Source organism: Panthera uncia, chromosome A2 (assembly GCF_023721935.1).
Source record: "Panthera uncia isolate 11264 chromosome A2, Puncia_PCG_1.0, whole genome shotgun sequence".
In the NCBI taxonomy this organism is placed as follows: domain Eukaryota; kingdom Metazoa; phylum Chordata; class Mammalia; order Carnivora; family Felidae; genus Panthera; species Panthera uncia.
Genome location: NC_064816.1, coordinates 93,199,558 through 93,222,843, shown reverse-complemented (window position 1 = coordinate 93,222,843; position 23,286 = coordinate 93,199,558). Strand labels below are relative to the sequence as shown.

Here is a 23,286-nt window from a genome sequence, read left to right as displayed (position 1 = left end):
AGGTTTTTTGTCCATTTTTTTTAAATTGACTGTCCTTTCCTTTTTAATTTGCAGGAGTTCTTTATGTATTCTTCACATCTTTACACTTCACTAATGATGTTTGATGAACAGGAATTCTTATTTTTAATGTAGTGAAATTTATAAGTTTTTCCCTTTTTGGCTAATGGCTTTTTTGTGTCTTGTTTAGGAAATCCTTTCTATCTCAAAAATACATATATTTTTCTTAAGATTTTATTTCACCTTTCATTTTAGGCCTGTAATCCATCTCAAATTGATTTTGAATAAGAAAAAGGTAATAATAATTTGGATAAGAAAGAGGTAATAATTCTTTTTATCATATGAATATAAATTGAGTACCATTTATTGAAAAAAATGAACTTTCCTCCATTGTACTATATTGTCACCTTTGCATAAGTCAAGTGATAATATATAGCATACAAAGTTGAAATATGCTGATATAGAAGTACCATAAAACAAATCAAGAAGTCAGGAATCAGTTGCAGGAAAAAATTACTGAAAGCACAGATAAATTTTAAAGGAAACACCACACTTGATTGTCCTAGAATGTGGGTGTCAAACAACAGTGATTCTTAGAATATGATTCAATCATTTAATGTTTTGTAGTGCTCTGAAACCATTACATTCAGTCTGTAAGAATAAAAAGAACCAAATATTGAATATGACTATGGGATTATGGTTAATAATGGACAAAGTGACAAACTTGTTCTTTTAAACTCTGGCTACAGAGTACTCCTGTGTGAAGACTGAGGCAAACTGAAATGAGACAACTTGGGTACACCTGTGACATAGTCTTGGCCCAATTTTAGAAATCAAGAGTAGTGAGGCCATTTGTGCAATAAAACAAAAGTTTAGGTGAGTGTCTCCTACATAACAACTGATAGCATTTTCTAGCACTGAACAACTTATTGAAAATGTTTTGTCTCTCACATATACATAACTAATCTGGTCTATTGGGAAAAAACAAGTCAGCGAGTGGAGTAATTAAATAACATGTCTGTCAAAGTGTCTGATAGTGTTGTTACACAAATAAAACTACATCGTGGACTTTGTTTTTCCTTTTGTATTTTGGATGTATCAATATGATAATTTAATATAGTTCTTGAGGAATACATGCTATTAATATAAAATGAAACTCAACTTGACCAAATTAGTCTTGAATATAAGTAATGCACAACACCAATATTTTAAAATGTACAACACCAATGTTTTCTAGGCAATGGAAATTAAACCTATCATCTTTAATCTAAAATGATGTTTTAGAAATGTCAAAGATGTCTCTGAAATTGGAATATTAAAAGGGCAGCCTGTGCAAAGTGCCCATTTTGAAATTTAGCTCTGCTGTAGGCCCAAATATTCAGGAAAAAAAAAATTGAAGTTACTGATTAACTGACATTCAGGAAGGAATCATTTCCCAGAATGAGGTCTTAGTAACACAATAGAGTTGCTGGAAGAATGAAACTTCTTGGAGTGAAACGTAAGATAGAGCCTCATCCCTGTGATCACACCTCATCACTCAAGTTTGTTGGGATTGTGCCCAAATTGAGGAAATTTTTTCTACTGTCTGTACACATATGCATGTCACAAGTATTTTGCTCATCTATGGCTCATTAACCACTTACTGGAGATAGAAACCACTTGGTGGGTGGTTGGGCAGAACTACACAACTTACAACCTCTTCCCTTCCTCTTTCCCTTTGTTTCAGGCATTACATGAATTTCACTGCATAGTTATTTCACCTTGATCAATCTCTCACTATGGATATATATTCTATATTCACTCTCTCCCTTTTTCGCTACCACTTATGGCCCCCATTGCCTTGGAAGATTTCTCTCTGAAGACTAGGGTCAGGCGTGCAACTTTTGCTGTGGCACAGGACCCATTGCTAGAAAAGCATCACACTTGGCTTAAAGCCCTGTAGGTACTGTCTTGAAATTTTTAATTTTGTCTTCGAACTTGTGTTTTGAAAATGAAGTCTAATGGAACAGTGGGGCATGTATATGAGCAAGAGATGGGTGCAATATACATATTAATTGTTTCTTACCACCCCATTCACATGTAACATTTGCCATGCCCCATGAATGTAGAATTCCAGTGGACCCATAACACATGGGAGTTCAAAAAAACTCAGTGAATATAAGTATGTCAAGTCTGTGACTAAGTGTGGGTACTGAGAGCCACAAAAAGCCACATGCTCTTCTTCAACTAGAACTTCTTCTGTAGAAAGAAAAAAAAACATCCAAGGAACTCTGTCATATTTTTCCTTATTCATCTTGCTTCTTGTATTAGCCAGTTGTATTGAAAATGATGACATAAATGGAAAGGAAAAGGTAGAGCAACCCACAATTGCTTTTCTTTTCAATCCCTCCTAACTCATCAGTAAGCTGAAGGTAAAGGGTTGGTAGAATACCAAGACACAGTGCATATCAAGACATGGAATAAAACAGTTGAATTAATTTTGTACAGGACTTCGACAAAATACATATTCATGTATTAGCTATGAAATATGAATTATGTAATTTTGATGATTTCATATATGAGTTAAATGCTCTTATGTTTGAACCTAAAACTGTATCATTGCACAATATAAAGATGAAGGGTAAAAATCATGCCAATAACTTAAAATTTCATTTTTTAATTAGAATGGCATTAAATAACAAAACATGGTGACTGACAACTTGGTGAGTTGTAGAGAAAAAGCTTTATTTTTTAGTACCTTAACTGCACTTTTTTCCTGCTCTTTGATTGAGGGGTATTGCATTTTCATTTGTCACTGGGTCCCACAGATATGCAGCTGGTTCTACTGAAGACTTTTCAGTTGGGAGTCGTGTGCCTCAGTTTTACTAATTGTGGCTGAGAGCATTACAGCAATACTAGCAATATTCCTGAATTATAGAAAGGGAAGATCAAATTTCTTGCTCTTTGAAAACTCCTTGAAAATTTCCTTTGCATTCTCAAGTGGTTTTGAGTAAAACTAATGTCCTCTCAAACAGAATAACCAACATAATTTTTAAAATTATTTTTTTCTTTAATTATATTGCTTATTTTATCATGAGGATTACAAAATTATTTTTTCTACTGTTTTCGCTGAAAAAGATGTAGCATTTCAGCTGTACTATGGGCTACATGAACTTTGATTGGCCAGCATAGGAACCACAATAATCATATGTTTTCTAGGGCTGGGTTGGGAAACTTACCACCATTTCAGTCTCTGAGAGAAAAGTGTTTTCAGTGCCAAATAAGTAACTTACAAGCCAACTTTCATTCCATAGCCTGTTTGTAAATCAAGCGCTATCTCCTTTTGTTTTACATTTTCTTGTGGTTCAAATATGATGCTTGATATATACTGATGCTTAATGATTGGGAAATGTGTTAATGTTTATTTAAGACCTTGGTATGTTATTTTTCTTTGGGTTAGGCCTGGTCAAGAAGAGACAGGACATATGGACAGGAAGCAGACAAACAGGAAAACCAGAGTTTCAAATTTTTACCAAGATTCAGACATTTCCCACTCATTTTCTTGCTTCTGTAATGACTACTAGGAATACTTATTTTAAGTCATTTTTAGTCACTCATTTCTTTAGTCATTCAAACCCTCAGAGATTGAATGTTTTCTATGAAATTATCCTATAAGAATATAGAAAAATTTCAAAATGCTATTTATCTCCAAGAATTGTATTTGTCTTTAATCAGTAAGAAGAGTGGGAATTCTAACTTGAAGAGAAAAATAAAATAATAAAAATTAAATGATATTCCCTGTAGTCTGTATGTCAATTGTGGTCACATTTAATAATTATTCTTCTGGGTATTAAACCCATCACTTCCAGTTCATCTTTTGAATGCATAATCTTCTCAACCAGTAACCATCCTAATTTGAGACTGGCAACAGTAGTGATAACCAAGTGCCTATATTTGGATTTTTAGGTCACAAGCTCAACATAAACCAGTTTTGCCTTCCTTGAGTTATATTCTTGCTATATTTCATTCTCCCCCCGCCCTTTAAAAGCTATATTTTATTCTCAGATCTCCCTACCATGTAAGGGAAGTCATTTATAAGAGGACAAGTACATAGGTAATTTAAATAGTCTGTTTAGGTAAACTTAACATTACATTTTTAAAAATTACATTTATATGAGAAAGCCTTCTTTAAGATGATTTTTCTGACATGTTTTGTTTATAGAACATGTGTACTTTTTTACAAAAGAAGGGACTGTCACAGCTTGTAACTTAAAAAGGGAAGCCTGACCATCATTTCTCTTACTGAACCTTGGTGGTTATTTGAAATATTTGTCCCTGATGCGACCTTCGTTTAATTCCATAGATTTTAAAGAATGGTGGTTTATTTTATTTTTATGAAGACTGTATTTCTGTCATGACACTCTTGGAATGAGTTTATTTCTCAACTTAATTACTTTCATTAAAAATTGTTTTTGTGTGTATTTTACAAAAGTAACCTTAAGACAGAGACTTATCTACTACAGTCAATGTTCGTATTGAGAAACTATGACCAGATTTTGCATTCTCAGAAATCTCTAGTATGGAGATTATTCCACTGTCTTACAGCAGCAAACAACAAAACCACAAACACCTGGTGGTTTTTTTTCCCCCAATATATGAAATTTATTCTCAAATTGGTTTCCATACAACACCCAGTGCTCATCCCAACCACCTGGTGGTTTTTTAAGCATCTACTGTGTATCAGATTTTTAAAAAACTGTTATTTCATTTAATCTTCATGATAATCTTGTGAGATAAAATGAAATTCTAGGACTAACCTGTAGCCTTAAGAAATAACAGCTTTGTTTTAACACTATAGGTTAAGAGATAACAGCCTTATTCTATCAATCAAGGGATGTGATTAGTGTTTGATTGGATTGGGGCAAGGGCCTGTTTGAACTGTTTCCACCTGGGAACTATTGCCTTGTTCTGTTCCCAGGTGATAATAAGACAATGTGGTTGGCTATAAAAACTCTGTACCCCGGCTGTTCGGGATCGCACTCTGGTCAAGAGCATCGGTCCTGATCGATCGGTTTGCCTTGCCTCTCATTGCAGTAAACTTTGTTGTGACTGTCACTGGTGCCCATAGCATCCTGTTTCAGGAATCGTGTGGATGCAACATTTGGTGCGTTGGCCGGGAAAGTTAAAGGTCTGAAACAGGGCCCTTTCCTCGGATTGCTCCACCAACCCCTGGAAAGAGGCTCGGGATTGGGAGAGGTAAGGATTGGGGCACGCCATTTGAATGACTCAAGAAGGGTCTGCTGGACGCGGCTATAGACCGAGAGTCAGGGTTCCTACCGGGATGCCGGTGGATCCCATTTGGTTTGGTTTTTGTTAGAAAGGATCCTATTTTCATGTGGCCACCGTGGCCTACTGGCCTCGAGATCTCGAACTTGTGTTCTCTTCATGTCTTAATTATTTTTTCTGTTGATTGTCTTGTGTATCCTACTTGGTTTTGCCTAATTGTTTTCTTTCTGTTGGTTGTGCATCCTTCTTGGTTTTGCCTAACCCATTTCCAGGACTATGGGAAAGCTGCCTCAATTCTCGACTTCCATGTCAAGAAGCCAGTCCTTCGAACTCTCTGCGAGGTGGAATGGACCAGCTTTCAGGTTGAATGGCCTCTGCAGGGGTCCTTTGACCTTACTCTGGTACATAAGTTTCATGCTATTGTCTATTCTAGGCACAAAAATCAAATCCCATACATTGAGGCATGGAGAACCCTCATTGAAAACCCTCCAGATTGGCTAAAACCTTCCCTTCCCCCTCACTTCCCTAAAGCACAGGTTTTGCCGCTTAAAGTCCATCCACTTGATAAGAATATTGACAGGACTAAGCAGCCGTCCCCTTTACCATCTGCACCGGAAGAAGAAGAAGAAACTTGTAAATGGCCCTATAGTTCCCGCCTGGAGAATACGGGTCAGGATGCTTCAGACCAGGAGACAAGCCTGAGTCGGGACACATCCCTGAGCCCGTCTCACACCCAGTCAGGAACCTCCTTCCATCCCCCTCCTGCTGCCTTACCCCTTTGGCCAGGGCCACCCCTGCAGGGTGATGTCTGACCCTTTATGATTTATGTACCCTTTTCCACTAGCCACTTTTATAATTGGAAGCCTCAAAACCCCCCGTTCTCAGAAAAACCCCAAGCATTAATTTCTCTCCTGAAACTATATTTGTGACCCATCAGCCAACCTGGGATGACTGCCAGCAGCTCTTACAGTTTCTCTTCACTGCTGAGGAACGGGATAAGATCCGTCACAAGGCCCAGAAATTGGTGATGGGGCCAAAGGGCATCCCACCGAGGATCCCGCCTTACTCAAGGAAGTCTGTCTTTCCTCGTATCCTGAAGATTGGGATCCAAACACTCCTCATGGTAGGTGATCACTGACCCTATTTCACCAGACTCTACTGGGAGGTCTCTGAGCAGCCGCCTTCCGGCCCACAAACATGTCTAAGGTAACTGAAGTAGTTCAGGGGACCGAGGAGACCCCCTCAGCCTTCTTAGAAAGGCTCATGGAAGTGTACTGTACCTTTACACCTATTGACACTGAGGCACCTGAAAATAGAAGGGCATTAAACCTGGCTTTTATCTCACTTGAAGCCCCAGACATTTGGAAGACATTGCAAAGATGAGATGGGTTCGAAGGGAAAAATTTATCTGAGTTAGTTGAAATAGCCCAAAAAATTTTAACAATAGGGATTCTCAGGAAGAGAGACAGACAAAAAAATTGACTAGGGTCGTAGCGAGGGAAGGGGAACCCAAATGCCCAAAGAATTCTGGTCTGGGAAAAAGAGAAAAGACAGACAAAGGGTTAGAGCGCCACTAGGAAAAAACCAATGTGCATATTGTAAGCAAGAGGGACACTGGACAAAAGATTGCCCCAACTTAGCCGAGCATAAAACTCGGCCACCCCAGGAGTTGATAATGAAAGCTGATTCCGACCCATGGGGCTGTGGCTCGGTGGCCCCTTCTGAGCCGTTGGTTACTGTTAATATAGGGGGCCAGCCTAAGACTTTCTTGGTCGACACCGGGGCAACATTTTCAGTCCTAAAACAAGATCCTGGCCCCACCAGGCGAGGAGCAACCCTGGTGCAAGGAGTGACTGGGTCCCAAACTTGTAAATGGACCACTGAACAAGTAGATTTAGGCCGTAAAACTGTTACACATTCTTTCCTAATCATGCCTGAATGTACCTACCCTGGATTACTGGGTAGAGACCTATTACATAAACTAACTGCTTCTTTGAGATTCACTAAAGGGGGTATACGTGTTAAAGTCGGCCAGGATGGCCCAACAATAGTAATGGTGACTGTGCCACTTGGGGAAGAGGGCCTACTTACCCTGGTGCCCAATGAAAATGTTCACACAGTCGATACCCTCAAAAGTCTCCAGGCGGACTTTCCCCAGGTATGGGCCAAGACCAATCCACCTGGACTAGTGATTCATCAAGCCCCAGTAATTGTGGAACTTAAGGTGTCTGCGCTTCCGGTAAGACTGAAACAATATCCTATGTCCTGGGAGGCTAGGCAGGGAATTGCTGTTCACATCAAGCGTTTGCATGACTTGGGCATTCTGACCCTATGCAAGTCACCATGGAATACTCCACTTCTCCTTGTCTGAAAGTCTAACTCATCCGATTTCCAGCCAATTCAAGACCTGAGAGCAGTAAACGCCAGAGTAATGGATATTCATCCCACTGTACCCAACCCGTATACTCACATTAGTCTGCTTCCCCCTTCTCAGGTGTATTATACAGTTCTGGACTTAAAAGACGCCTTCTTTGCCATCCCACTGGCCCCACAGAGCCAGGCACTGTTTGCATTTGAATGGACCGATCCTGAAGAGGGAAAAGCTGGACAGCTCACTTGGACACGACTCCCCCATGGATTCAAAAACTCCCTTACTCTTTTTAATGAAGCCCTGCACCAGGATTTAGAACCATTTCGAATCTCCAAACCGCAGGGAACTCTGTTGCAGTATGTTGATGATATCTTGCTGGTGGCCCCCTCTCGTTCAGAATGCCCGAGTGCCACCAAGGAACTCTTGAGTCTTCTGCAAAAACTGGGATACCGAGTATCAGCCAAAAAAGCGCAGATCTGTCACACTGCGGTCACTTATTTAGGTTACAACATTAAAAAAGGTAAGCACTATCTCGGTGAACAAAGAATTCGTGCTATACTCGATATTCCTCAGCCTAAAACTCGCAAACAAGTTCGCGAGTTCCTGGGGGCAGCAGGCTACTGCAGACTATGGATACGTGGCTTTGCTGAACTGGCAGCCCCTTTGTATGCCACTCTCAAGGGGTCTCTGGAGTCCTTCACATGGGGGGGAGACTCAAACCAAAGCCTTCCAAGCTTTATGAGAGGCTCTCATGACCCCACCGGCCTTGGCCCTGACAGGTCCCACTAAGCCATTCCATTTGTTTGTAGCTGAGAAAGGGGGTGTAGCCAAGGGAGTTCTGACTCAGCACCTGGGACCTTGGCGCTGACCAGTGGCCTGTTTATCCAAAAGGCTAGACCCAGTTGCTTCTGGGTGGCCCACATGCGTTCGACAGATCGCTGCCACCACGCTACTAGTCAAAGACCCAGATAAACTAACCCTGGGACAGATGTTGCCTGTTATGGTGCCCCATGAAGGAGGCCTTACTGCGGGCTCCCCCAGAACGGTGGCTATCAAATGCTCGGATTACCCAGTATCAGGCATTGCTGCTCGACCAGCCCCAATACGTTTTTGTGCCCCCAAAGCCTTAAACCCAGCTACTTTGCTGCCCAAAGGACTAGGTCCCCCTCTACATTCTTGCCCAGAGACCTTAGCGACAGTTTCGTCCCTCTGCTCCGATCTCACGGATGTGCCCCTACAGGATCCTGATATCAACATGTTTTCAGACGGCAGTTTTGTGTTTCAAGGGCAAAGGCATGCCGGTGCTGCAGTTACGACAGACCGCGAGGTCCTATGGCAATAGACCCTTCCCCCAGGAACATCAGCCTGGTGCACAGAGCTCATCGCACTAACTAAAGCCCTTGAAACTTGGTAAAAACAAGCCAGTTAATATTTATACAGACAGCCGCTATGCCTTTGCAACTGTGCATGTGCACGGGTCCATCTGTCAAGAGCGTGGCCTCCTCACAGCGGAGGGCAAGGACATCAAAAATAAAGCCGAAATTCTAGACCTTCTAACAGCCATCTAACCTGCAAGTCTCAAGATCATTCACTGCCCTGGACATCAAAAAGGCAACTCCCTAGAGGCATTCGGAAACCGCCTGGCTGACAAGGGCAGTCTGGGAAAGCTGCCCTAACTGAAAGTAAAAGTGCTTTGGCACTACCGATCTTGATAGACCCCCTGCTTCCACTGGAGCCCAATTACACGCCTAAAGATGTGGAGTGGATTTCAAAAAAAGGAGGAAGTATGATACCGGGACAAAAGTGGTTTCAGGATCCTGAAGGTAAGATACTCTTACCCGAGTCACTTGGGTGACGCATGGTGCATCTCCTCCACCAAGGGACTCATCTGGGGAAAAAAAAGATGGCGGAATTGGTGCAGAAAAAGTTCAGGGCGCAAGTGCTGGGAAAAGAGATTGAGGAGACAGTTGAAAGATGTGTAAGTTGCGCCCAAGTAAATCGCGGTGCAAATAAGTTTTCAGAAGCTAAAAGAGATAGAGGAACTGAGCCAGGCCGGTTTTGGGAAGTAGATTTTATTGAAATTAAACCAGGGAAATACAGATACAAATATCTGCTTGATTTTTTTTTTTTTTTTGGACATCTTCTCCAGGTGGGTTGAGGCATTCCCCACTAAATCAGAAATGGCTCAGGTGACAGTTAAAAAATTATTAAATGAACTAATTCCTAGAGTCGGGCTGCCTTTGAGCATAGGATAGGACAATGGTCCACCTTCACGGCACAGGTATTGCAGCGTCTAGCCAGAGCATTGGGAATAGATTGGAAATTACATTGCTCATATAGACCCCAGAGCTTGGGTCAAGTAGAAAGGATGAATCGGACTCTAAAGGAGACCTTAACCAAATTGTCCCTTGAGACTGGTGAAAATTGGGTTGATGTTCTGCCTTTTGCCCTTTTGCGAGCATGTTGTACTCCATTTATCAAGGGATTGTCCCCTTATGAAATTTTATTTGGCAGACCTCCACCTATCTTGCGGAAGCTAGGGGATGACATAAAGGAACAGCTAGAACAGGACCACTTGTTGGCTTCACTCATGGCCCTGCATCTTGTACAAAAGGAAATAACTAATGCCTTGAAAGAGGCCTTTGCCCATCCTGTTCTTCCCCACCCCTTTCAACCAGGAGACTTAGTTTGGGTCAAGAGGCACGAGCCTAAACCCCTGGAGCCACGCTGGAAAGGACCACACACTGTGATCCTGACTACACCAATGGCCATGAAGATAGACGGTGTCCGAACCTGGATTCATCACTCTCAGGTTAAGAAAAACTGCGCGGAGGTGGGAACACCCAGGACTGATACGGGACCAGAGAACGAACAGTGATGGAAGGTTAAAAGGAATAATAATAGTCTGGGTTTGTATAATAAGCTTGGGAGACTGTGCGGAACTGCACCCCTTGTCTTTTTGGCCATACCAATGGGAACTCAGACACTGTCACAGGGAAGGTGGTAACATCTAATGCCTCTCGTACTATGCCTTGTTTCTTGTTCGACCTGTGTGACCTGGTAGGAGAAGAATGGGGTTGCAAACCTGGGCAAGAACTCTTGGAAACATTGGGGAGAACAATTGTGGATGTGGAAATAGGGCACTAGAGCGAAATTTGGCTAAGATGCAGACAGAAAAAATGAATGTGAAGGAGAGGGTCAATACCACTGTGCCAAATGGGGTTATGGGATGCTAGCCCCCTGGTTAACAGGACGGGACATTGACCCCCTAATTACTCTCCTTAGAACCCCGAACCCCCAATGTGAGGCCCAAGGAAAATGTAACCCAACACCAGCTCATCTATTTTTTCCTCATTCTGAGATACTGGGCACACTTGGGGCCTCCGAATGTATGATGTCATTGTGCCCTTGGGGTTCACGACCAATTTTAACCCTAGAGGACCTCCAAGGGCAGGGTTGGTGCATACTGTGTCATGCCAACAATTCCGGATGAATTCGAGACACTCTCAGTTTGGTAAGGAACAATCTTAGAGCCAGGGAACGTGCCAGGGAGGCCAGCAATAATTGGTATCACTCTTGGTCCCCCTGACTCACATCGCTGCTCACCACCATAGCCGGGCCACTACTGTTGTTACTTCTCGGGTTAACTATCGGCCCATGCATTATCAGTTGGTTAGTACAGTATGTCAAGAGGTGAGTTGGTGAAATAAAAATTATGATTAGGTCCAACTATGTCCCCTTAGTTCCTAGTGATGAATCAAGGGATTGATTCATGGACAAGAAAAGGGGGAAATGTAAGGGTTAAATTGTATTGTAGGGCTAACCTGTAGTCTTAAGAAATAAGAGTTGTTTTAACACTATAGGTTAAGAGGTAACAGCCTTATCCTATCAATCAAGGGATGTGATTAGTGTTTGATTGGATTGGGGCAAGGGCCTGTTTGAACTGTTTCCACCTGGGCACTATTCCTTTGTTCTGTTCCCAGGTGATAAGACGATGTGGTCAGCTATAAAAACCCTGTACCCCGGCTGTTTGAGACCACACTCTGGTCAAGAGTGTCTGTCAGGACTGATCAGTTTGCCTTGCCTCCCATTGCAATAAACTTTGTTGTGACTGTCACTGTTTCAGGAGTCGTGTGGATGCAACATTAACCCGGATTCCAGTACCCCCCTAACCTTGCCAACAGGCTCTTAAGCCCTTACTATTTCACACATGGTAATGTGCAATGTATCTCAATATCCTTTGTGTATGTTAGAAAGATCTAAGTGGGAGAGAGTTTAGGGGTCCTTTGGTCCTCAACAACTAATAGCCCATGTTCTTTATAGAAATGCAACCAATCCAGTAACAGGTAACTAATTTATTAGTGCCTCCGGAAACCAGGTTCCTTTTATTAACCACTTTATTCCAAGCAAGAGTCCTATTCCAAGTGACCTGATTTTTCTAACTACTGTGTGACCCAGCACAAATTTGTTACCCTCTTCCTTTCCTTTGGTGGATCTCAGATTACTTATGTATGAGATCATTATCTTGAATCAAGTTTTCCTGGACTTTCCCTGAACTGACTCTAGAGGTCAGAGGAAGTAAGAGGAGGAATCAGGAAAGATGAGTCAACCATCCTCTCAAGGTCTGAGAAGGGCAGATCAACGGGGTTCAACTCCGTAGGCAACAAGCTGAGAGTAACATCCAGGAAGCGCGAGCCCAGCAGCAAAAAGCCAGATCTTGAGAACCTGAGTTGGAGCCGCCCCAGCGCTAGCTCCTCTTCCGGAAGCCACGCCCACTCTAGGAGCCCGGTTCACGCCAGGCTCCTGTTTCACTACCTGTGTTGACGGTGAACTACATTTCCCAGAATGCCATTCAAGCCGCCTCGCAGGGCAGTGATAAGTGCCTGGGTGACGCCATCAACCGGCGCGCTGTTTAGCGTCCACTGATGTCGTGGCGCTTTGTAGAAAGAACTTGGTGTTTCTTCAGGCCCTGGTTCTGAAGACGCCGTCCGGGGGGCCCGTGGCTCCTTTCTACCCACCCCTCCTTCTGCTTTTTTTCCTTCCCTACTCTGGCAGGATGAGGCGTGCAGGCCTGGGTAAGAAGAGGGCTGAGGTTTGAAGTTCGGGTCCCTAGAACTGGTCGTACTGGGCGCGGGGATGTGGAAGGAAACCGGACCGGTCTTATGTCACTGGAATCTGGGCCAGAAAACAGGATGTATTGGAAGGGTCTTTGGAGGCGGTGCCGAGTGGAAACACACCATTTGTCCCAGATTCAAAAGCTTTTCTTTAGTTTGGTTCAGTCCTAAGTTTCAATGGTAGGTTTATAGAGTAGTGGAGGAATGGGGGTGGGGTATGTCCAGGTGCCAACTCAATAGTCAAGGTTGGTTTTTTTTAATTGTTAATGACTGTCAGAGAGTGATTATGAAAACTGCTGGGTTTCCCGAATTCCGGCTTCGGTTTCTCATACTGTACTCGTCCTGGATGTTAGTTTTTTCAGAAGCGAAATTTGAAGAATGAATGTTGCACGCGAAGCACACTAACAATCATATTAAACTGGTAACAGTGAGTTACAAAGGTAAACGTACATGTCGTTACTGTTAAAGACTGTAGTGTGTAAGATTGGGGGCAAAGGCCATTTTATCCAGAACATTTCTTATCTGAGTCTTGCTCCACTGTGAAAACTTAGGAAACAGGTTCACCAAGCACAAGGACTTTTAAGGGGGCCATTATAAGGCACAGCTAATAAAACAGCATTTTCTGGTTTTTGAAGCTCTCTAATAAGAGATACTTTTTTTTAAAAAACCTGCTAAATTGGGGTACAGTATACCTGAGAAAATATATGGAATATTTGGAAAAAGGGAATGTTGCTTTTTTTCAGTTGTTACAATCAGAGGAAAAAAAAGTTTTTCGAAAGTGCCAGGTATTTAAAATTAGTGAAATTTTCCAGTAACTTTAGACGTATACATTGATTAAAAAATTGTATGAGGAAGAGCTTTTGAAAAATACAGCTTTTATGAATACTTGGATCATAGAAAGTTGGCCAAGTAACTTGTAGGGGAAAAATAACTAATTTTGAACAGTTCAGTTTTATATGCTTAATTTTTTTCTTTTTATCATTATTAATGACATTTATTGTGTACTTGAGTAAGCTCTAAGTGTACAGTTAATTGTGGCCCTGTTTGTGCTCCCAGAGCTTCCAGTCTGTAGGATGGTGAGTAGGAACATGTACAAAGATAAATTATGGTATAAGGTGATAACTATGCATCCAAATACTGAATAAGTTCTACAGCTAGTGTCTCAGAGGTTTCAGAGATAGAGCACTGCATACTTTGTGGAGATATCAGAACTTGGCACTAGAGCTTGAATAATGGAGGGTGAGACAGGCAAGTTCCAGTTGGAAACCAGACTCCCCCTCCCCTATTCCTACCCCCCCCCCCCAAAGTTGTAGGACTAGAATTATGAATAGTGTGTTTAAGGGTTATCATTAATCCAGTTTGATTGAATTAGGAGACATGGAACCAGAACCACATTGAGAAGATCTTTTGAGTGCCAGCCAAGGAGTTTGGATCTCAGCAATAGGTCCTTTGGGCCCTTTGAATTTTTTTTTTTTTTTTTTTTTTTTTTTTTTTTCAGCAGTGTGCCATCATTTAAATTGCAGGAAACAAAGTGACTTGAGAAGTTGTGGTTCTTAGCCCTGACTGTACATTATAATCACCTGGAGAGCTTTTAAGGCATTGATACCTGGACTGCAGCCCAGACTAATTACATTAGAATCTCTAGGATGGATATGGATAGAGCTTTTGTTTTGTTTTGTTTTTGAAGCTCCCTTGTAGTTGAGTGGAAAGACAAGACGTTTACTTAAGTGTCTATTGTTATCATTTACACTGGTGTGCTGTGATTGTAATTTTTTTAAATTCTGTGTGTTGTTTTGTTTTGTATCAGTGTGTATTGGCCTGGAATTTTAAACTTGGGATAAATATTGAAGCTGATAGATATTCGTGTGGAACACTTCACATGAATCTCTAAATGATTTGGCTCATTGATAGAAACTACCCAAAAGAAGTAGCATATATGTAAATGGACAAAGGCTAAGGATGATCTTTGGCATTCACTAGCTTTCCTACAACTTTTCATACTATATTTGGAGAGTTTTATGGATAGTGTGTCAGCAGTTGAGGGAAAATTTGGGAAATGCAAATCTTTCTACCCTGGAACACACTTAAACAAGTGTTAAACATTTTGTTGTGGTTTCGGTGGTGGTGGAAATTGTGTGTCTGCTGCATATAAAGTACTCATTAGGTACAGGGGATATAGAAGTATGATACATTGTCTCTGCCCTCAAAGAAGTTTATGATTCCATTCTTGAGAAAGGCAGGCTCATTCAAAGTTGCATAACAGTGAATTCAGATTCTATTTAATTCATTTACAAGTATTTATTGAGTGTGCCTTTGTGTGTGTGCATCTGTGTGTGTGTGTGTACACATTTGTGGGGGATATATAGCCATAAGTGAAACAAATTTAGTTTTTGCCCTTGTAGAACTATCTAGAGTGTGATATTACTGTTATGTACAGCAAGAGCTGTAAGAATTCAGAGGGAGTTTTACCTTTTAAAGAAAGGTTCCTGCTGTGTCTTGAAAGAGCTTCCATTTTACACTTCAGCCATCCTTCAACTATGAGCACTGACTGCTACTTCCTACCCTTCCATCTTTTACTGTCCCTGTTGCCCCATCTACTCTTTGAGTTTGTAGAGACCTAGTCTCTGTATCATCCCTTCCTCATTTCTCCATTGTAACTACTTCAATTCCTGTCCAGTATAGACCCCATATTCCATATCTTAAACCTCTCTTTTGTCAAGCAGTCTCAGCCTTTTGGAGCTCTGTTCTTCAGCCCCAGTGCTGTAAATCTCTTGATGAAATTCTTGATCAATCCAACGATGCAGGTTCTCACGGGCTAACTCAGGCTGATGAGTCCTTCTTCAGAAAAATCACACATTCAGGAGGATTGAAATCACCACAGTGTGTTGCCTCGGCCAGGATTATTTTCTCACCCTAGGATCCGTGTAGTCCTAGTCACTTTCCCTCATTATTCCCCTTACTGCTTTTTCCAAATGATACCGTTCCTTAAAGACAGCCTTATCTCTTCCTTTACTGAGAAAACTGATTGTATCAACTGTCTTTTGAAAACGTGGTTAAATAAGACCCTCAACTATGCTTTCCTCTCTCAATCCTTTAGCATATTTATATATAGATTCACTCTTCAGGCTCACTCCACCCGTTTGATTGCCTGGTGAATATCAAGCACTTTATTAGATAGTAGCTGGGACTATGTATTCTGAAGTGCAATTCCACAGACGATAAGCTCCAAAAAGTAGTACCTAGAAAGAACAATGGATCTGACACATGGAAGTTTCTGAAATATTTGTTGAATGAATTCCCCTCTTAATTCTCAGGTAATGTTCTCCATAAGTTATTTTCCATAAGTTCTCTCTTCTATTTAAAAGAAAGAAATGCAAATAAAGGACCCTCCCTCTGCCATGAGCTCTTTCCTGCTACATTTATCCTCTTGCTCCCTTTCCCTTCGTAGCCAAGCTTCTTCAATGGATAGTTGAGACTTACTTTTAGATCCTTTTTAAAAGTTGTAGTTTTATGGAGAAGGAATGTATCCTGAATATCCTTGTAGATCAGTGCCTACTTTAGTGTCTTGTGGGCAATTAATAAGCAATCAATAAATAAGTATAAAACAAATTGAGTATTCTTTGCTTAAAAGAGGGCATTAGAAAAGTTCTGATCTCCATTTGGTTATTAATTTTTAAAATTCCTTTGAAGTGTGAATGTTATAGACATATGTGGTCTGCAACGCCCTCCAGGGGTCTTTTTTGGTTCTTTTCTATCAAGGCTTCAAAGGTGGCTTGTTTTTGCTACAACTATACTGTGACTCTGATCCTTGCAGGTGAAGGAGTACCTCCAGGCAACTATGGGAACTATGGGTATGCTAACAGTGGGTACAGTGCCTGTGAAGAAGAAAATGAGAGACTCACTGAAAGTCTGAGAAGCAAAGTAACTGCTATAAAATCTGTAAGTACATAACAGATGATATACTTTCCAATTTGTGTATTTATGTATACACATGTACTTATAAACTATTTGTTGGTATCATATGGAGGAATTCAGTTACCCAAGTTGTGTATAGTTCAGTGAGGTCAAAGTACACTCAAAATTTAAACATGATTTGAATAGAAGATTAAAAGTGTGGCCAAATCAAAACATAATGGTACATTTATTTTTTTTAACTTTAGCTGTGTGTGTGTGTGTGTGTGTGTGTGTGTGTGTGTGTGTGTGTAAATCTACAGTACTATATGTTGTCTGTAGTAATGTCTCAGAGCGGTACATCTTCCACCCCCAAGCAGTTCTTCTCCTGACTTTCGTTCTTCTAGTATACTAAGCTACACATCTCAGTGTTTCTATCTTTGTACATCACGTTAGTCACTGAGTTTTGTGCTTCCTTCTTTCTGTTTCTACTTTTCTATTTCTGATACTATCCCCTGGTTTTCGTAGGCAAAGTATGGAGAGAGCCTTGTAACCTATTTGTTCCTCATTTTTTGCATGTTCCGCCATCTTTTTGGAGTGTTTGTAAAATTGCATCCTTTGCTCCCAGAAGTCTTCAGTGCCTTCCCATGATGTAAGAATAAAATCCATACTCTGTAGCTTGGTTAAATGGGTCCTTTAGAGATTATCCACAGCTTATCAGACCTTATCTCCTACACTTCTGGAATGTGTATATGTTTTCTGCCAGACACATTAGAGAATCTCTCGTCCTGTGCATGGTGTCACTTGCACTCCCACATCTTTGATCATACTCTCCCTTTACTGGGGAGGTGTCCTTTCCCTCCTTACATTGGCCAAAGCCTTTAATAGTAAAGGCTCCACTTCACTGCACTCCTTCCTTCCTGCAAGCTTTACCTAATTACCACATCAAAAGTAACTCTTTTCCTTGTGAACATAAGACAGTTTGCACCATTTCTACAGCATGTATTGCATAGGAATCTGCATTGGGATTATTTGTATGTAAAAGAAATTTACCAGAATGTAGGGTTTTCTGTTTTTATTTTTATCTTTAACACAGCACCTAAGCATAATTCGTTATCAGTGGTATTGAGTTTAACATGCGTTAAGTAAAAGAATTACAAAAATATGATTTTAACAGTGTATGTAATTGATTCTGTATTACAGTAAACATGCTATAAACTCATAGAGCCTTCAGTAGAAACTCATGTTGCTAAAACTTAATTGGTATTTCATTAGTCTTTGGAAAATACAATTGTGTTCAGCCTGGATACTAATAACATTCTGAAAAGAGTGTTGTTTTCAAAGTCATATTAGATCAAGAAGAGTTGATTTATGAACTAAGTAATACTGTATAATGTTAACAGTTTAGAAAATTAACATTGATAGAGAATTAAGAATTATTTATTTATTTTTAACTCTGACATTGATAATTTAGCTCCTTATTGGAAGAAAGCTTTACCTCCCCACCCCCCCCACCCCCCGGGAAATTTCTTTCCTTGTCATGAATGAAAGTTGTAGAAAGTAGTTAGGTGATTTGGGCTATTTGGCTTTATAGTTGCTTTATTATCTCTGGGTTGTTAAATTTGGGGAAAAAGCTCATGTTCTGATCTATAGAATTCTAGTGTGATTTTGTGTATCACCCCATATACTTTCCACACAAGAGAAGTTGAGAACAATATTTGCAATGGTTTGCCAAGATTTTCATTTGTTGCTTGTAATTTATCCAAATATCTTGGAAGTGAAGCCTTTAATGAATTTGTCATATAAAGTATTGAATAGGCTTTGGTCTGAATAACAGCAATAATCACTTAAATTGTATTTTTTTAAGGCTCGGCTGAGCCTTAACAATAACTTGTCAATCTTTTTCCAGTTTATTGTCATACTTTAAAGAAAAACTTTTAGAATCTAAATAGGGCACCCCATGACTTAGTTAAGCCTCCTATTCTTGATTTTGGCTCAATTATGATGTCATGGTTCATGAGACCAAGCCCTGCAGTTGAGACCGAGCCCTGCATTGGGCTTTATGATGACAGCGCAGAACCTGCTTAGGATTCTCTTTCTCTCTCTCTCTCTCTCTCTGTCCCTCCCCTGCTCATTCTCTTTCTCTCAAACATTTTTAAAAAAGAATCTGAATAAATAACTAGTTTAGGCATATATTCAAAGTAATGTCCCATGTAGATTTGAATTGATAATATAAGTACTTATATATATCTCTTAAAATGTAAAGAAGAAAATATACATATAAATGCTGTTGTATGAACAATATAAAGAGAGGAAGAAAAAAGCATGCAAGGATAAGAGAACCAGAGAGAAGTGTGTACCAAAATTAAAAGATGGAATTGAATATTAAGATGAAATCAAAATGTAGAGCAGGGAGACAATATCCAGAGTTGGGAAACAGTAGAAATTCTAAATTTATTTTCCTTTAATGTCAGTGGAAAAATTATCAGAAAAAACTATATGTAGTTTATAGTTTTAGAAGACAGTTTTGAGAAAATGTGTATGCTTAGAATGGCATTTTACTCTATAACACTTAAATGCCATTATGTGAGTAATAATGCATGTGTCTTTTTTTTTTTTTAATAGCTTTCCATTGAAATAGGCCATGAGGTTAAACATCAAAATAAATTATTAGCTGAAATGGTAAGTGGTTGTGACTTTAAATTTAAGAAAGTTGATCTAATATTCTCAAATTTAGTCTGTTAATCAGGAATAATATCATTTTAACTCTTATCCATTTTGAACTTAATCTAGAGATCATAAGTTCTGGATTCCGGTCTATTTGTATCTCATTGCTTTGAAATAACTAATAGGTTTATTCATTCTTGCATTTTTCATCTTACCTAACACACTGTGAGTAGGAGGAGGAGGTGGAAGCCATTGTATTTTTAATCTTATGTTTAAAACACTGTTAAAGACTCAGGAAAAATGACTGTTTTGAGTGTTCTTGGAGATCTCAATGAATACTGACTACCAAGTAATCAAAAAGCACTTCATATCCATCCAATTGATTGTCTTTCATGTAATGTGAGCCTATTTCTATTTGATCTCCTAAGGATCACTTCTGAACAAATCAATAAGATTTGAACATAGTAACATCCCAGAGCCTTTTATCTCTCCAGTCTAAGGGAGCTCAGCAACATATACCTTTCTTTGTAGAACCTCTTACCATTCTTTAATATTTATTTCGAATGTCAAATTTCTCTAGACCTTCCCTAGTTTCTCCACTTGCTTTTAAAATTGTGTTATTCAGAAATATGTCATTGAAAGCAATGTTCTTATGGAGGTTGTGCATTCAAATCACTGGGGAACTTTCTGTAAGTGTTTATGCTAGTTCTCAATCTAAATAGAATTTTAGGGGGAGGGACCTACATATATGTATTTTGGAAAAAGAAAAGTGTCCCAGGTGATTGTGATACATAACCCTGGTGAAGAGCTATAGATCTGAAGTGCTTGAACTACATAGAGCCCGAGCTGTGCAAATGCTGTCATTATGCTGGGGCCTTTACATCTTAGGATACTGAGATTTCTGTGAAAGTGCAGTATTTCTAATCTACACCTAGTCCTCTCATCTTTAGGACTTTTCCAGTTTCCAACTATGTTTTAATATGGTAGTTTTCCCCATCCATATTTGGAGTCTTAACCACATTTTACTACCTTTACATGATATTCTCTTAACTTTTAATAAACTCTGCTGTACTTCAAAGTCAGCTATCTGAATTAAAGAATCTTAAAAGTAAAGTACCTTTAACTGCTAACCATATTAAACTTTAGATGAATTATCATACTGAATTACTGAAAGCAACCAACCATTTGCCCTTTGAGAGCAATGCCCCAACAAAAACTGAGAATCAAACACCTGTATGATAGTAGACAAACTACTTACCTTTATTATTAGTGTCTTAATTCACACAATTGGAAAAAGACCTAAATAGTTTGGGATTTTGAATTACTCTGATGCTGAAAGAAATGTTTATTCGATGAAAGAGCTTTTTATTCATTGAGAGAATTACTCTATTTTGCACAGAGTAATCAGGCTTGATTACCCAAGTTATAAACAGGCTCTTGAATTGATTAAACACTAAAAATTTCATTAAAAATGTATTCTAAGAACAGTATATTCAATTACTTAAATGTGCATATGTACAATATTAGAATCTAACTATTTTGTTTTTCTTTTCTCCTCATAGGATTCACAGTTTGATTCTACAACTGGATTTCTAGGTAAAACTATGGGAAAACTGAAGATTTTATCTAGAGGGAGCCAAACAAAGCTGTTGTGCTATATGATGCTGTTTTCATTGTTTGTCTTTTTTGTCATTTATTGGATTATTAAACTGAGGTGATGCAAGTAAGTGTGAGTTTGGGATTTGTTCCAACTTAACTGTTTGGAGTACCATTTTGGTAAAAAAATCAGCATCAAAACATTCCTAATTTTCAAATATTATGACTTTTTCCATTGACGATTACTGAATTGTGCTTGTTTTATAAATCACATTAGGTAATACAGTACTCTTTGAATACTGTTTCTTAATGATTAGTTTTTTGCCCCTATTTTCAGGGGTACTGAGATGGGCTGAAGTCAGTCTGGCCCTAAGAATTTTTTTTCCTGTTGTTTGCCATCAGATTAAATAGCCGTATAATACTCTGTTATTAGCATAAATGTAGGTTTATGTTCACGTGAAGAAACTTAGTGGGAGAATAACAGAATGCCTGGAGAGCCTGATGTTGAGCTCTTGAGGTAGTGAACAAGTTTGTGATTGAATGCTATATGTCTTTTCCCAAGTTATCATCAACGCTGATAATGTATTCCCCTTTCTTCCTTCATTTGGTTAAAATTATAGGCTGATTTCCTCTTACCTAAGTTTTCCTCAAAATTTTTGATGATATGACTTCTCGTTCTCCTCTGCCCAAGGACCTCATCTTTTACTAAAGCTTGTTATTTTGGCATATTTCTTGTAGGGCCCAAAACAAATGTATACTAGTCTAGTTGTTTTTTGTTAACTTTATACATACCATTGACTTGGCTTATAATAATTTTATGATTTTAGCTGCTTAGGTAGGCCATTTGGTTATAATTTGTGATAGAATAATGTGAAGCTAAAGTAATTGCTAAGCTCCGAGTGGAAATAAAATTAACTGCCTCTGCTTTATTATGTGTTCAAAATAGATATTGAAAGTACTCAGGCATTGAACTTGGGGTTAAGAGTATTGTTGCTTTAATCCAGTATGTTTGTTTGTGGAAAGGAAAACAAAGATGGATAGAAAGAAATATTAAAATGTTCTTAAATACTCTGTATTGCTACTGTTTGGGATTTGCCCATTGATGGGCTCTAAAAATAAAATTTTTAGTGAAATATATTGTCTTTGTTGCCTCTTTGTTCAAGTGTTGTTTTCTTTGTTGTTGTTGTTTTTACATAGAATCTGAGACATGGTCCTGAAAACAGATCCCAAACAAAATCAGGAAAAAGTTAATATATTTGTGTTATTTCAGAATTTGCTTGAAACAAATGACATAAATCATGACTTCAGTTTGAAAAATCTCTTTCTTTGTATTTTCAGTTGTAAGTCTATTATCTTTGATTTTGCTGAGTGCAATCCTTTTTGCTCATCCTTAATTACCTATCAATTCAGGTCCTGTCTTTGGCTGTGTTTATCATCAGGCCTCTACTGGACAGGTGGAAACACCAGAACTGAGAGGGGTTAAGTGACTTTTCATATAAGAGGCCGGAAGATTTATGATGTGATATAAGGGACTCTGGTTTGAGTTAGATGACCTGAGTTCAGATCACCATTCCTTAACTTGCTCAGTCCCTTTTGGGACTGTTTCTTCATTCTTTATTCACCTATTTCCTAGGATTGTTGTGAGAGGTAGATAATTTATTGAAAATACATGACACATAATAAATATTAGTTCTCCCTATTGTTAACAGACACATCAGATATTTTACAAGACAACATGCTGGTGTCAGGCTTTGAGATGATGCTGTGACTTCCAAGTGGACATCCCTATCAGAGATTGATTCAGTTTTGAAGAATTATTTAACTGTGTACGCTGTGCCAACTGTGTGACATCAGAGCTCAGGGAAGACTCAAAAATCATTGTCAATAATTAAAATTGCAAAAGGAAGAACAGAAGGCCAAAGAAAAATGACTAGAAGATGGAAACAAGAGAACCAACAATGGGAATAAATGAAATATCAAAGCCTTGGGAAAACCAGTGATGGCAAGTGGGGGATGGATTTCAAGATTAAGGTTTGGCTGTTATATGACAGTCTTTGTAAAGTATTAAAACACTATTTAAATGTTAGATATTATCAAGGAGGTGGGGATTTCAGGAAATGGGGTTTGGGGGCGATGTAAAAGTGATTCTCATCACTGCACTGTCCATTTCTTATTTTACAATTCTTTCTAAAAACTGCCTAAAACAGGTTGGCTGAGATTCCTGGCAGGCAGCAGACTTCTCTGGAAGGGCCTGTCCCTGCCCCATCAGAGATTCTTCTGACAGCACCATTTCTTCCTTTTGTTTGGAAACCCCTAGCAAAAAGTACTCCCAGAAATAAAATTGGGGGAACACCTCAAATATGGAAAAGTTTTAGCCCTTCATAA

General features: G+C 39.4%; 1 protein-coding gene across 2 annotated transcripts; it reads left to right on the top strand.

The window, feature by feature from the left end:
* The first annotated feature begins 12,513 nt into the window (after positions 1–12,513).
* On the top strand, positions 12,514–23,269 carry BET1 (Bet1 golgi vesicular membrane trafficking protein). Of its 2 annotated transcripts, XM_049641469.1 has the most exons (5): positions 12,514–12,708; positions 16,562–16,686; positions 19,264–19,320; positions 20,868–20,901; positions 22,611–23,269. In XM_049641469.1, exons 1-5 carry the CDS (start codon positions 12,690–12,692, stop codon positions 22,667–22,669), a joined length of 294 nt encoding a protein of 97 aa, XP_049497426.1. In that variant the 5' UTR covers positions 12,514–12,689; the 3' UTR covers positions 22,670–23,269. The 2 variants fall into 2 exon arrangements, with proteins under 2 accessions (XP_049497426.1, XP_049497425.1); XM_049641468.1 differs by lacking the exon at positions 22,611–23,269 and having other exon boundaries at positions 12,523–12,708; positions 20,868–21,028.
* Positions 23,270–23,286: the final 17 nt, after the last annotated feature.